The 15,314-nt window shown below is 33.4% G+C and overlaps 1 protein-coding gene across 1 annotated transcript; it reads right to left on the bottom strand.

Annotated features, from left to right (window-relative positions):
• Nucleotides 1-4,280: 4,280 nt before the first annotated feature.
• On the bottom strand, nucleotides 4,281-12,802 carry LOC132747553 (mitochondrial import inner membrane translocase subunit TIM14-like). The gene is made up of 6 exons (XM_060736963.1): nucleotides 12,594-12,802; nucleotides 11,393-11,447; nucleotides 10,047-10,117; nucleotides 9,176-9,252; nucleotides 8,290-8,360; nucleotides 4,281-4,602 (listed from the first exon to the last, which is right to left on the bottom strand). Exons 1-6 carry the CDS (start codon nucleotides 12,594-12,596, stop codon nucleotides 4,535-4,537), a joined length of 345 nt encoding a protein of 114 aa, XP_060592946.1. The 5' UTR covers nucleotides 12,597-12,802; the 3' UTR covers nucleotides 4,281-4,534.
• Nucleotides 12,803-15,314: the final 2,512 nt, after the last annotated feature.

The following is a 15,314-nucleotide window of genomic DNA, read 5'->3' on the forward strand; positions in this document are numbered from 1 at the left end:
AAATGTGACCACTGAAGTGTTTACAAGGTTTTTCCATATCTGGGCGGTGTGACGTAGTTTTTGACCCCAGGTGACCCATATTGAAACTTGACCTAGAAATCATCAAAACAAACTTTCAGGATATCTGGATCAAAACAGTAGCTACAAGTGTTAACAAAATTTTTCTATTTTTAGCTCCTGTCAGATAGTTTTTCTCATGACCCATGTTCGAACTTATCCGAGCAATTACATAGACAAGCATCCTGACCAAGTTTAATGACAGTTGAGTCAAAATTGTGACCACCAGTCTGTTAACAATGTTTTTCCATATTTGGGCGGTGTGACCTAGTTTTTAATCCCAGGTGACTATATTCAAACTTGACCTAGAAATCATCAAAACAAACTTTCAGACCAATTTCCATGATATTTCTATCAAAACAGTAGCCACTAGAGTGTTAACAAGATTTTTTTTATCTTTAGCTCCTGTGTCCTAGTTTTTCATTCGGGATGACCCATGTTCGAACTCATAGAAGCAATTACCTAGACAAGCATTCTGATCAATTTGATGGCAATTGACAAAAATGTGGCCATTAGAGTGTTAACAAGGTTTTTCCATATTTGAATGGTGTGACCTAGTTTTTGACCCCAGATGACTAACGTTCAAACTTGACCTAGAAATAATTAAACAAATTTTCAGACCAATTTTCAGCATATTTGGGTCAAAACAGTAACCACTAGAGTGTAAACAAGATTTTTCTATTTTTAGCTCCTGTGACCTAGTTTTTCATCGGAGATTATCCTTTTTCGAACTCATACGAGCAAATACCCGGACAAGCATCCTGACCTGATGATGATTGAGGCAAAATATGTGACCACTAGAGTGTTAACAAGGTCTTTCTATATTTAGACAGAGTGACCTAGTTTTTTTTACCCCAAGTACCCATTTTGGAACTTGACTTTAGTGGTTTTGAAGATACAGTCATGTTGCTTGCAACACTTTTTAACCAAACATTTTTAAGAATCAGTCAAAAGGTATATAGGCCTTGGACAGTGTCCTATTATGCTTTCAAATAAGTGTGAATTCACAAGCAAATATCATAAGTAGACAATGAGATATGTTGGTGCATGCAAAACATTAAAAAAAGCTGATGCCAATGTCAAGGTTAGTGGGATATCTCTACTTTCCTAAAATAGTAAAGCTATAAATAACTTTGACCTTAAAAACTGTAACCATCAAGGTCAAATATGAAATTTTAATTCAATTCTGTTCACAAAAATTTGAAACAAGAGGGCCACGATGGCCCTGAAATTGCTCACCTGTATATAGGCCCCGGGGCTGGGCCAACTTTAATCCATGGGCTTTTATTTGAACAATCTTGGTAGACACCCATTAGAAGATGTTTCATGATAAATATCTAAGCTCTTGCTCTTTGAGGTTTTTTAAAGAAGATTTTTTAAGATTTTACTATACACATATAAGGAAAATCAATGACCCCGGGGCAGGGCAATTTTTTACCCTAGGGCCCTTATTTGAACAAACTTGGTAGACACCCAAGAAGATTTTTCATGCTTAATGCCTTAGCTCTAGTTCTTTGGGTTTTTTATAAGAAAGTTTTTACTATATACAAATGAGGAAAATCAATGACCCATAGGGGCGGGGCAAATATTGACCCTAGGACCTTTATTGCAACAAACTTGGAAGACACTGACTAGACAATGTTTCATGCCAATTATTTAAGCTCTAGCTCTTTTTCTTTTAAAGAAGATCTTTAAGTTTTTTTCTTTTGGTAGAGTTCTGCATGGAATTAAATTCTTTGAACAATTTTTAAAGTTGACTACCTAAGGAACTTTTCTGTGAAGTTTGGATGAAACAGGCTTAGCGGTTTATGAGGAGATGTCATTTAAAGTAAACGATTACGGCCGGAGGCCAGACGAAAAGCAATCAATAAAGCTCACCATGTCACTTTGTGACAGGTGAGCTAAAAAAACAAACTTTATTCATTGATCCATGGATGTTACTTTGGAATATATATCTGCAACCAAAAAAAAAATCAAAGATATTTCAAAAACTTTTTTTATTTCAAAACATCATTTTTGTTTGTTTCAAAACACTTCATTACAACAACAAACAAGAGGGCCATGATGGCCCTGAAATCGCTCACCTGTATATAGGCCCCCGGGGCGGGGCTAATTTTAACCCAGGGGCTTTTATTTGAACAAACTTGGTAGATCCCCATTTGAAGATGTTTCATGATAAATATCTAAGCTCTAGCTCTAAGAAAATCTTTAAGTTTTTACTAAACACATATAGTGAAAAACAATGACCCACACCCTCTGTGCGGGCCAATTTTGTCCCCAGGGCTTTTATTTGAACAAACTTGGTAAACACTCACTAGAAGATAATTCATGCTTAATATCTAAACTCTATCTCTTTGGGCTTTTTAACAGAACATTTTTTCAGTTTTTACTATATACATAAAAGGAAAATCAATGATCCCGGGGCCGGGCCAATTTTTTAACCCCAGGGCCCTTAATTTAACACAAGAGGGCCATGATGGCCCTGAGGTCGCTCACCTGTATATAGGCCCCCCCCACCCCCGTTCAGAGTTCTGCATGGAATTAAATTCTTGGAACAATTTTTAAAGGTGACCACCAAAGGAACATTCCTGTGAAGTTTGGATGAAATTGGCTCAGTGGTTTATGAGGAGATGTCATTTAAAGCAAAAGTTTACGGACGGACGGACGCCGGACGAAAAGCGATCACAAAAGCTCACCCTGTCATTTTGTGACAGGTGAGCTAAAAATGAAAAAAAAATGCAGCAATACATCCATATCATAATTTTGGGCAAAAATATGTGCAGAAATAAAATCACTGATGTACATGCATTGATGATAACAAATGATCATTATATTATTCTATATCTTTCTCTAGCATTTGATTCTAATTCTAGCCACTTTTAAAGTATATAAGTATATTGGTTATGAAGATGGATGCTTTGAAAATGCTAGTATTACCGCCTTACAATGAGGAAATGCTATTTTAATTTAATTTTTAAGCCTTGGCTATCTTCACCTAATGGCATTCAACCCAATCCAGTAAGAAAACAGGAGCACCATATGCGATGTTAATGTTTGTCTGTTAAAATACCAACTTTTGACAAAAATTCTAGGTACACAAGGGGCCATTGGCCCCAATGCCCTCACCTGAGTACTAAATGCAATTGATATACAAAAGTGAAGTTAACAGGTCTTCAATTCAATTTTGACCCTAGGACTATGATTTGAACAATCTTGGTAGAGTTCCACTACACAATGCCTCATGCCAAATATCTAGCCTTGGTCAATTCAGAAGTTTTTACTTGAAACTTATAAAGAAAACCGGTGGCCCCCAGGGCAGAGCCAAATTTGACCCCAGGGCTATAATTTGAACAACTTTGGTAGAGGACTTATAGATAATATTAAATACCAAATATCTAAGCTCTAAGCCTTGTACCTTCAAACAAGAAGATCTTTTAAGTGTTTACTCTATACATATAAGGAAAACCTATGACCCCTTGGAGCTGGGCCACTTTTGACCCCAAGGCTATTATTTGAACAACTTTAGTAGAGGACCTATTGGTGATATCATATACCAAATAGACCTTGTACTTTCAGACAATAAGATTTTTTAAATTTGCATTTTTTAAACTACTTCTCTGGCCCCGCGACCTACTCATGCAACAGACCAGAACCATTTGAACAACATTGGCAGGGGACCACCCAAGGATCATTCCTGTAAAGTTTGGTTACTGTACAGTCATTGGTTTCTGAGGAGATGTTTAAAGAAATTGTTGACGACGCACGTCAACTGATGGTTGGGGATCACAATAGCTCACCATGCATGAGCACGTTGTGCTCAGGTGAGCTAAAAAGGGACACAACTAAAAAAATATAGCTCTCAAAATTATGCCCCTTTTCTTACAACTGCCTCTAGTCATGATAAGCAAGTATTCTCCGAGTTTTATATTAATACCTTTAAAAGTGCTTGAATAATGGGCAATATTAAAGTCTTTGCACAACAACAACAACAATGAAGACCCCACAGTGATCATGACAGCTGAGACGTTTCCTTGGAAACAGGCAGGCAAAGTTTATACAGAATTTATTTTACTTATCGTTGAAAGCTGTAAGATCAACAACTACTATGACAGTGATAATATGGTCAGATGTCAGTTAATAAATGAAAATGGTATAGGGGAATGATAAGAGTGGTTATAGCCTAATGACATAACAGCATACAGATAACTATAAACTCCATGTTTCTTATATTTCTATGAGACTACATGTATAACAAATGGCATAAATTACGGATTAGTGTGACTTTCATGTTCAGTCAAAAAATAAAAATTAAAAAAAAATAGAAAACTAAAAGCCCACCATTCATTACATATTCACCATTTTTGGGCGTATTGTTCTATTTTTATTTTTTTTGCGCTAATTGTTCTCTGCTTTTTCTCAGTATTTTCTTTATATGGAAGACATATCACAGTCTGGTGATATACACATAGGTCTACTTTCATGGCTTTTTACTTTCCAAGTAATCTTTGGCCTCATTTATTTTTGTTGCAATTAGTGGCGAACCACCTGAAAAAGAAGACAACATTATCATAATATTTTCTATTTTTTATAAAATAATCATCCTAATTTCCAAACTGAGTTTTGCCAATCTACTCAATATCTTCCTTGACATCAGCATGCCAACTGAAGACTATGAATTTAAAGGATGTATTTAGCACTAACTGGCAAAATTTAACAACACAACTTTTTAAAAAAAAAAGTACAATCAAGTTGTTTTTATATTCTTATATCTGAAGTATTTTATCAAAACAAACTTTGCTTATAGTATGTTCATGAATAATATAGTTTAAAAGAGATCACAGTAAGTATCTGCTGCTAGGAAAATGCCTTTAGGACATGGATGCTCCCACATTCCACTAACAGACAGCAAGGCAGCAATGAGCAGGACAGACATTTCTACGAATGGACATTTATTGCCCATTTTGGTATCTTCTTTGTTAAAATTTAACCATTGAGGATATTTAAAGTACCAATCAGAAAATATGCACTTGTGGGAGAAAATATGCACTTGTGGTTATGAACAGAATTTATTGTTAGGTACTCAGAGCATATCCTCTTGTTTGACCAATTTGACGGACTGATAGAAAAGGTATAATAAGTAGCAGTGAAAAAAGTATGATTTTCAATTATGGCTATTTCCAAACAAGACTTTCAATAATAGATAACATTAAATAAGATCATCATATCCTATTCAATACATGAATTATCAAGTAAGGGAGAATGGCAATATATATCGGTGCCTCATATTTCCGTGGTACTTAACTGTTTAACACAGACAACAAAAGTAACAAGAGGGCCATGATGGCCCTGAGGTCGCTCACCTGTATATAGGCCCCCCTACCCCGGGCCAATTTTTACCCAAGGGCTTTTATTTGTTTATTTGAACAAACTTGGTAGACACCCATAAGAAGATATTTCATGCTAAACATCTAAGTTCTAGCTCATTGGCTTTTTTAAAAGAAGATTTTTAAAGTTTTTACTATACACATATAGTTAAAAACAATGTCACCCCTGGGGCAGGGCCAGTTTTGACCCCCGGGTGTTTATTTGAACAAACTTTGTAGATATTTACTAAAAGATGTTTCATGCTTAATATCTAAACTCTAGCTATTTGGGTTTTTCCAAAGAAGATTTTTAAGTTTTTGCTATACACATATAAGGAAAATCAATGACCCCCCCCCCCGGGCGGGGCCAGTTTTGACCCCAGGGCTTTTATTTGAACATACTTGGTAGACACCCATTAGAACATGTTTCATGCTAAATATCTAAGCTCTAGCTCTTTGAGTTCTTTAAAAGAAGATTTTTTAAGTTTTTTACTATATGCTTATAGGGGAAAATCAATGACCCCCTGGGGCGGGGCCAATTTTGACCCCAGAGCTTTTATTTGAACAAACTTGGTAGACACTCATTAGAAGATGTTTCATGCTAAATATCTTAGCTCTAGCTCTTTGGGTTCTTTAAAAGAAGATTTTTTAAGTTTTTACTATATGCATATAGGGAAAATCTATGACCCCCTGGGGGCAGGGTCAATTTTGACCCCAGGGCTTTTTATTTGAACAAACTTGGTAGACATTCACTAGAAGATGTTTCATGCCAAATATCTAAGCTCTAGCTCTTATGGTTCTTTAAAAGAAGATTTTTTTAAGTTTTTTACCATATGCATATAGGGAAAATCAATGACCCCCGGGGCGGGGCCAATTTTGACCCCAGGGCTTTAATTTGAACAAACTTGGTAGACACTCACTAGAAGATGTTTCATGCTTAATATCTTAGCTCTAGCTCTTTGGGTTCTTTAAAAGAAGATTTTTAAGTTTTTTACTATATGCATATTGGGAAAATCAATGACCCCCTGGGTCGGGGCCAATTTTGACCCCAGGGCTTTTATTTGAACAAACTTGGTAGACATTCACTAGAAGATGTTTCATGCCAAATATCTAAGCTCTAGCTCTTACGGTTCTTTAAAAGAAGATTTTTTAAGTTTTTACTATATGCATATAGGGAAAATCAATGACCCCCAGGGGCGGGGCCAATTTTGACCCCAGGGCTTTTATTTGAACAAACTTGGTAGACACTCACTAGAACATGTTTCATGCTAAATATCTAAGCTCTAGCTCTTTGAGTTCTTTAAAAGAAGATTTTTTAAGTTTTTACTATATGCATATAGGGAAAATCAATGACCCCCTGGGGCGGGGCCAATTTTGACCCCAGGGCTTTTATTTGAACAAACTTGGTAGACACACACTAGAAGATGTTTCATGCCAAATATCTAAGCTCTAGCTCTTATGGTTCTTTAAAAGAAGATTTTTTTAAGTTTTTACCATATGCATATAGGGAAAATCAATGACCCCCGGGGCGGGGCCAATTTTGACCCCAGGGCTTTAATTTGAACAAACTTGGTAGACACTCACTAGAAGATGTTTCATGCTTAATATCTTAGCTCTAGCTCTTTGGGTTCTTTAAAAGAAGATTTTTAAGTTTTTACTATATGCATATTGGGAAAATCAATGACCCCCTGGGTCGGGGCCAATTTTGAACCCAGGGCTTTTATTTGAACAAACTTGGTAGACATTCACTAGAAGATGTTTCATGCCAAATATCTAAGCTCTAGCTCTTACGGTTCTTTAAAAGAAGATTTTTTAAGTTTTTACTATATGCATATAGGGAAAATCAATGACCCCCAGGGGCGGGGCCAATTTTGACCCCAGGGCTTTTATTTGAACAAACTTGGTAGACACTCACTAGAAGATGTTTCATGCCAAATATCTAAGCTCTAGCTCTTATGGTTTTTTAAAAGAAGATATTTAAAGTTTTTTCTTTTGGTTGCCATGGCAACCAGAGTTCTGCATGGAATTAAATTCTTTGAACAATTTTTAAAGGTGACCACCAAAGGAACATTCCTGTGAAGTTTGGATGAAATTGGCTCAGTGGTTTCTGAGGAGATGTCATTTAAAGCAAAAGTTTACGGACGGACGGACGACGGACGGACGCCGGACGAAAAGCGATCACAAAAGCTCACCCTGTCACTTTGTGACAGGTGAGCTAAAAAGAATAAAATAATGGAAAATATGTTGTTAATTGTAGGAAAGACATATCAATTTCATTATAGTTTAATTAGTTTATTCCATTTAGTGTTTGCATATAAGCAATTATGTACACACCATGGCAATTAACACCCATCTGCTGCCTAGTGAGTAAAGTTGTGTTCTCATATTCCAAGGCAAATTACATTTTAAAAGTTTCAAAAGCAAAACCCCTAGTAATCTTTTTTTCTTTAGTATATCAATACCTAGCCTTGTCTGAAAGTGGGGATTTTCTCTATAGCATTTATCAAATATCTCAATGGTTGTTTAACAAAGACAATTGTCTTGAAAGGTATGAAAAGTAAAATTTAAATGGAGTAATAATTTACTTTGCTCTTAATCTGAATAAATATATGTTTTCTCAGTCGTATATGTAACATTTTTATAAAAATACAATAAAAAAGTAAAAGAAGTAAAACTCCTGGCAGGTGCATAACGTCTAGGGAGGCACTTGAGGTTGTTTATGACCAATACCTTGGAATTATGGGTACCACAGAAATATGAGGCACCAGTATACTATTTTCAAGTCAAATACAGATAATTCTGTAATATTTCAAAATAGATCATCAAATTAGACTTTCAAAAAGAAAGATTACACTATACATTTGCTTACCTCTATCAGGATGATTTAAAAGCATAATTCTTTTATGAGCCTGCTTAATTTTTGCTTGTGAAGAGGATGGGCTGAAAGAATAAAGTAAATTTTAATCAAAGTAAGTACATGCATGATTTCAAACATTGAGTTAAAGTGTCGGACCGGAACAAGCCGACGATATGCGCATCCCCTCTTGATATTGAAGGTTCCCATAAAGTTTCGTTGAATTCCAGCCAGTAGTTGCAGAGAAGTAGCGCGGAAACGATTTTTACTCTATATGCATACTGCATAACTAATCAAGGGCCATAACTCTGAGTTAAAGTATCGGACCGGAACAAGCCGTCGATATGCGCCTCTCCTCTTGATAGTGATGATTCCCATAAAGTTTTGTTGAATTCCAGCCAGTAGTTGCAGAGAACTACTCCGGAAACGAAATTAGGACGGACGGATGGACGGACAATCAATGCCAAAACTATATCCCCCTCCCGATTCCATCGGCGGGGGAAAATAATCCTAATTCTCTCACATACAAAAGTTCACTGCCTTTAACAATATTTATCAAATTCTTTTTTTCAATACAGAATGCAACACAAAACAAATGCATCTAGGGGAGTGATGGCCTAGTGGTAAAGGTTTCTGCCTTTCAACGCATGAATTATGGGTTTAAACCCTAATTGGGTCACAACCAGGTTTCTTCATACAACACCAGTACTATTGGTTCCAGGAAGTGAACTCGAAAGTGATAAATATAAGTTGCAAGAACTCGTTTTGCAATCAAGCTTAAATAAATATGTTTAAAAAAACAACAGATTTTTAATAAGGGAGATAATCATGATATTAGATCAATTAGTCCTATTGAAAGTTATTAAACATAACATCACTTCATTTTCTCCTGAATTCCTACCTTACTCCAAGAATAAGACATGCTTCTCTTTTGGTCATCTTCTGTTCAAAACCACCACGGTAATACCCACTTAAGGCCTGCAATAAGATACATAAATACAAATCAATTCTGACATCATATAAACTTAAATTCATGTCTGAGTAATACGTCTTGGCAATTTACCATCAATTACAATCCGGAAGATATGTGAGAAGTTCATTAAAAGCATATATGTACCATTTTAACAGGAATATTTCAGTTCACAAAGGGCTTAAACTTGGCCCAAATCCATGAGATATTGCACGAGTTTTCGAGTTATATTTTGCTCATGTTCTCTGAGCAGTAATAATCACTATAAAGTGATGTACATGTAAATGCATGTAATTTAAAATACTACCACAAAATTGTTTAATATTTAATAGGCTGACCATGAGCTGGCACAGTAATGTCATGTGTTCTTCACATTGTCTTTTTAGGGTGAATATTTGAGAAAGGATTCCTTCAAGGACAAGTGGTATTGTATACTGTCACCTGGGACTTTTATAGACAGACAGATGGACCAAGTGTCGGGACAATGTGATTCCAGCATAGCCATCCCACATTGTGAGGTGGGGGTATAGTTAACAGACATACATGTACATGCTAACTTGGTACTTTTCTGCTGCCATACCTTGAAATGAAGCTAATACCCAAATACTAAGCAAATGATAAATTACAAGGCATTACAAAATCAGTAAAAGTTGTAAATTATTTTTGTCAGTACTTCAAATGTCATCTGGGCAAAAATTAGCAAAATATTTTGATATATGCCAAATTTTGTATGGAAAGATTTCTTTAAGGCTATAGGCAAGTCAATTATAAACAGATATCAATTATAAACACATATTTTTACCCCAGACTGAAGAGTTTCTACTTTCTTGTAAAGATTCTCAGCATTTTTGGCATATCTTTTTAAAAAGCGACCTGAAAAATACAGAAACATTTATTGCATTAGTAGCATAACACTAGTATCAGTTTTATCAATAAATGAAAATGGTAAAAGGAACTTTATATCATTCGATATCTTTCATTCTAAACCATTTCCACAACATATATATAACTGAATCTTAATATCATGTATTGTGTATGTTCTGAAATAATTGATATTTGAGTTGATATTAGTAAATATTAGAAAAAAATATCTATTTTTATCTTCTTTTTGTCTAATTGTATTTTATTGCTAATAGATACATGTAAATCTACACAGCAACAAATTCATTTCGAAATAACAAAAAGCAAAACAGGTGGGCCCTAAGTCCTTACAACATTAGCAATCCACCCTCCCCTTGTTTTTTATCTTCTGTCAATCTGTGGCAATGTTGTGTAACCCTCGTTGAACAGACATTTGACATCATGCCATCACAAAAGCTTACCTCTATGCATTTATCATGCAACTGCCCAGTAACACTTGCCTGATAATTATTTTTGATACCAGTTCACAGTGATGTTTCACCTTATTGAAGGCTTCTTCCCACTGGATATTTTCCTTAAAATCAAGCGGTTTTCCCAAACATCTGAACTTAAATTAGCATTTTTACTTCCCAAATTAGCAATATTAGCGATAATTTTTCCAAAATGTCAGGAGGTCTCTTCCCAATTAAGAGAGAAAAACCACTGGGTTAGTAACTTGATAACAAAATAAGCCCAGCCTATTTCAATGGACTTCTTTAAATAGTTTCAATTCTCATTCTTACATATCAGCCTTTGAATTCTACAATTTTATGTAATATCCTAGCAAATCTTAAATCAAGTTGTAATATTTATTTTCATTTTGTTTTCAATTACATGTACAAACAAATTAAGACTTATTTCCTTGAATGAAAAAATGTACCTTCTACATAAATCACCAATTAAAAGCAGTTTATTTAGTAATTTTGGCAGTTCTTATATAAATGTAACATGATAAATAGAAAAACATGTAACTATTTTTTCATCACAATGTTATCTGGCTTGGCTAATATAGGTAGAAAAGGATCTGCAAGCCTCGTCCCTTCCAGTCCATATCAGCCTCACCTGATAACATTGATATGAAAAGACAATTCTAAGCATGCTATTCTCTATTTAATGCTCAGGGAGCTAGAAAAGAATGAGAAAAAGAAGAGACTCAGAACCCTCTTGATAGCTTTCAAATATTTGACTTTTATACAAGACTCAAATATTAGGTCTGAAACGCTGAAAATAAAAATAAAACAAGCATACCTCCATATCCAATTGCTGCAAGTCCAAGCCCTGCCAATATCAATCCAGTTCCAGGCTGAAAATACACAAAGGTACATTAGTAATTTAGTATCATATTCATGATTGTTTCCAAGTTGTTTTTTTTTAAAACTCTGATAAGGTTTTAAGTCACTTTGCAAGTTTCTGATAATCAACTGATGTATAACATATTTCATTTCACTGATTTAAGGGTTCAGATTGGGTACCAATGGATATAAAAATCATAACAAAAACTCAACTGAGTTTAATACCACAAAAACTTGGAAATCATTTTAAAAATGATTGTCCGAACAGGTGTGTAATTTAAAAAAATGTAATACTATTTTTTTCTTATTCAAAAATTAAATATAATTTTGTAATACATTTGCCAACTGTCCAGAGAATGGTTTTAATAATTTAATATCACACTCTGACTGGTTTAAAATAAAATAAATTATGCTGAAAGATCTATAAACATTGATTTATTCAGAACAGTGTTGCATTTTATTATTAATGAAACACTTAAAGAAGAGCTGGATGTTTTCAATTACTGCAAAATCATTATTAATCGCTGAGCACGAATTTTCGTGCGCAGGTCAATCTACAAATTCAAGAACCATCGAAATTTTATCCTAACAAATACATGTAGGCTACTTATAATCATGTCTCTATTCTTATTAAAACAAACCTACATATCGGCGCTATTCTGACCAATTATTGTGTTTTGAAGGTATACAGATAATCAGATTAGTAACGGATTAAATCCATAAATAGTTTAGGTTTGCCATACATGTATTTGAGGAACTTAAAAGAAAAGTCAACTATATGTCTTCAATTTGTTGTCACAAATGATCATTGCATATACACATCGTTGGGACTACAATGTACTTGATCATTGTAGGCTACTTGATTGTGTTAACCAGAATACTTGACATAATCAAGTAAATATTGGGACCCAGTGCATTAATATCAAGCGCCGAAAAGAATTCCAGGATAACACTGTTAAATGTCTATCTAATTGACTTTAAAGGTGTCTTTGATATTAATAATAATGTCATAAGTAAAGTTAACTTTGCATTTGGTTATTAATTTTATAACAAGAAAATGAAAATTCACGAATTTGAGAACCCACAAAAATTACCGTTCCGTGCCCATGCATTTTCTTAGTACGAATACTTTTGAGGACGAGTCAATCAAAACTTACCATATTTGATAAATGTCAGGTATTTCTTAAGTTGACAATATCTTATTCACAAGTAAATGCTTACACCAATGTATATTAAATTTTTATTTTCGCTATATTGATATAGAAATTTTATGTAAACTTTTGTTAGTTTGTCCTTAAAATCTTACGAAATATTTTATTGATAAAGTGCGAAACGTTTTCTATGCTAATTTCTGTGCCGTGCCGTAATAGAAAGTTTCGTCTCTTGTCTCTCCCTCCAGTTCCTTCTGATTGTTCTCCTATTTTTTGGGAGAACTTTTTTCACTTGTGCAATATTTGCAGACAGTTCCTCACAATTTTATTCCCATTAATACACCGATATTGATACTTCTTGCTAATTATTCATTTTGAGATTATCATTCTGGACATTTTATTTAATTAAGATTATGTTTCATAACTATTGAACATAAACTGTCTTGTATCATCTATTGTATATTTTGAAGATTTCAAGATTTATTCAATACTGTCATGGTTCATAAGATAATTATGTGACATAAAATACAAAATTGTAAATATATAACAACCAGAAGACAGAAAAATATACAGGAGAATCATATATATCATTATATTGATCATTGTATTAAGATAAGATAATCTTTATTTATAGTCGGTTACATAAAAATATAAACATTAGCTATATAAGCTATTTTCCGACATAACAGACTATCCTTTATAACAATTAATGCAAACAAAAGAAAATATATAAAAGGATCAAGAAGATCAATGTACATTTATGAGTGACTCTGTAAAACAAATAAGATTTATAAGCACATATAATTATGGATAAGATAATATTAATTAATTAAAAGCTAATATAACACTACAATCAAACATCACAGAATATTACATCATACAAGAATTCCATTTAAAATATGTACACACCCCACTAATCAGAATTAGAAATTAAAAAAAAATCAAAATAAATTTAAAATTATAATGATTCAATCTTATTTCAATATAGTTGACCTTAAGTCCAGCATGATGCTTGACCATATATCAATAGCAGCATCTGATATATATACTCAATCATGAAAATATGGGTGTAACTAAAATATACATGTACAAGCATCAAAATAAAAATTTGAAATGTTTGTGTAACAGTTGCTCATCTGAGCTGGCCTAGACAAAGTCATGCGGGGAAAGCTTATTTGAAAAGAAAAAAAACATATATATATATATATATATATATATATATATATATATATATATATATATATATATATATATATATATATATATATATATATATATATATATATATATATATATATATATATATATATATATATATATGTGCATACTTAATTAATACCGAATTAAATTAAAAGTAGAAATAAAAAGATAAACAAAAAAAACTGTAAAAAGCTATTGTCCCCATAATGGGATATGTGAAAAGCTGATCAGCAGCTGCCACACACTCAAACACTAACACACTGACAAATGACTCTACAAATATACAGAACAGTAATAAGCACATATGGAGTACACAAGAAGCACATGAAAAACATATAAAGGATAATATAAAACAAAAATACAGGCCTTATACAGCATTTCTTTATGGCATACCAAATACAGAAAAAAAACCAAAAGAAGCATGCAGCTACATTAAGCATGAAATTTTACATACATGAGGGCAGTAACTAAAGAGAAGGCATTGAGAAAAATACTCAACAAAACAAAACACTTATTGTTCCCGTAAAATAAGATAAAGATAAAATATGATAAACAAGATTAAAAAGGAAATTAAGGTGGCGTTCAATAAACCAAAGGGATCCGGCACAGTGTTGGGATAGTGTAGACTATATATTATATATAAAGTATAATAAAGTATTTTTTTCTAGAATTACTTTTTTACACTATCCCAACATTATATGCCGTGTCCCTTTGCAATAAACGCAAATCCAACATGTCTCGGCAACAAGAACCAGTGGCAAGGAGCCTAGCTAGGAGGACACCAAAGAGAACAGGACATGGTGCAAGGCCAAGCATAAGACTTTATTCTAAATATTGACCGAAATTGATGCTTCTTTAACAAAATTTTCTAGTAGACTAATAGTGTCATGGTTCATAAGATTATGTGACATAAAATACAAAATTGTAAATATATGACAACCAGAACACAGAAAAACATACATATTTAAACAGGAGAATGAGTGATAATTATAGTGTACCCGTAAAATAAGATAAAGATAAAATATGATTAACAAGATCAAAAAGGAAATTAAGGTGGTGTTCAATAAACCAAAGGGACTGGCACAATGTTGGGATAGTGTAAAAAAGTAATTCTATAAAAAAAGATATACTTTATATATAATGTGTAGACTAAATATTATATATAAAGTATAATAAAGTATTTTTTCTAGATTTACTTTTTTTTACACTATCCCAACACTGTGCCGGATCCCTTTGCAATAAACGCAAACCCAACATGACTCGGCAACAAGAACCAGTGGCAAGGAGCTCAGGAGGACCCCAAAGAAAACAGGACAGGGTGCAAGACCAAGCATAAGACTTTATTCTTAATATTGATCGAAATTGATGCTTCATTAACAAAATTTTCTAGTAGACTAATACTGTCATGGTTCATAAGATTATGTGACATAAAATACAAAATTGTAAATATATAACAACCAGAACACAGAAAAACATACATATTTAAACAGGAGAATGAGTGATAATTATATTGTACCCGTAAAAAAA

Source organism: Ruditapes philippinarum, unplaced genomic scaffold (assembly GCF_026571515.1).
Source record: "Ruditapes philippinarum isolate M1 unplaced genomic scaffold, ASM2657151v2 ctg2618_1_1_1_1, whole genome shotgun sequence".
In the NCBI taxonomy this organism is placed as follows: Eukaryota; Metazoa; Mollusca; class Bivalvia; order Venerida; family Veneridae; genus Ruditapes; species Ruditapes philippinarum.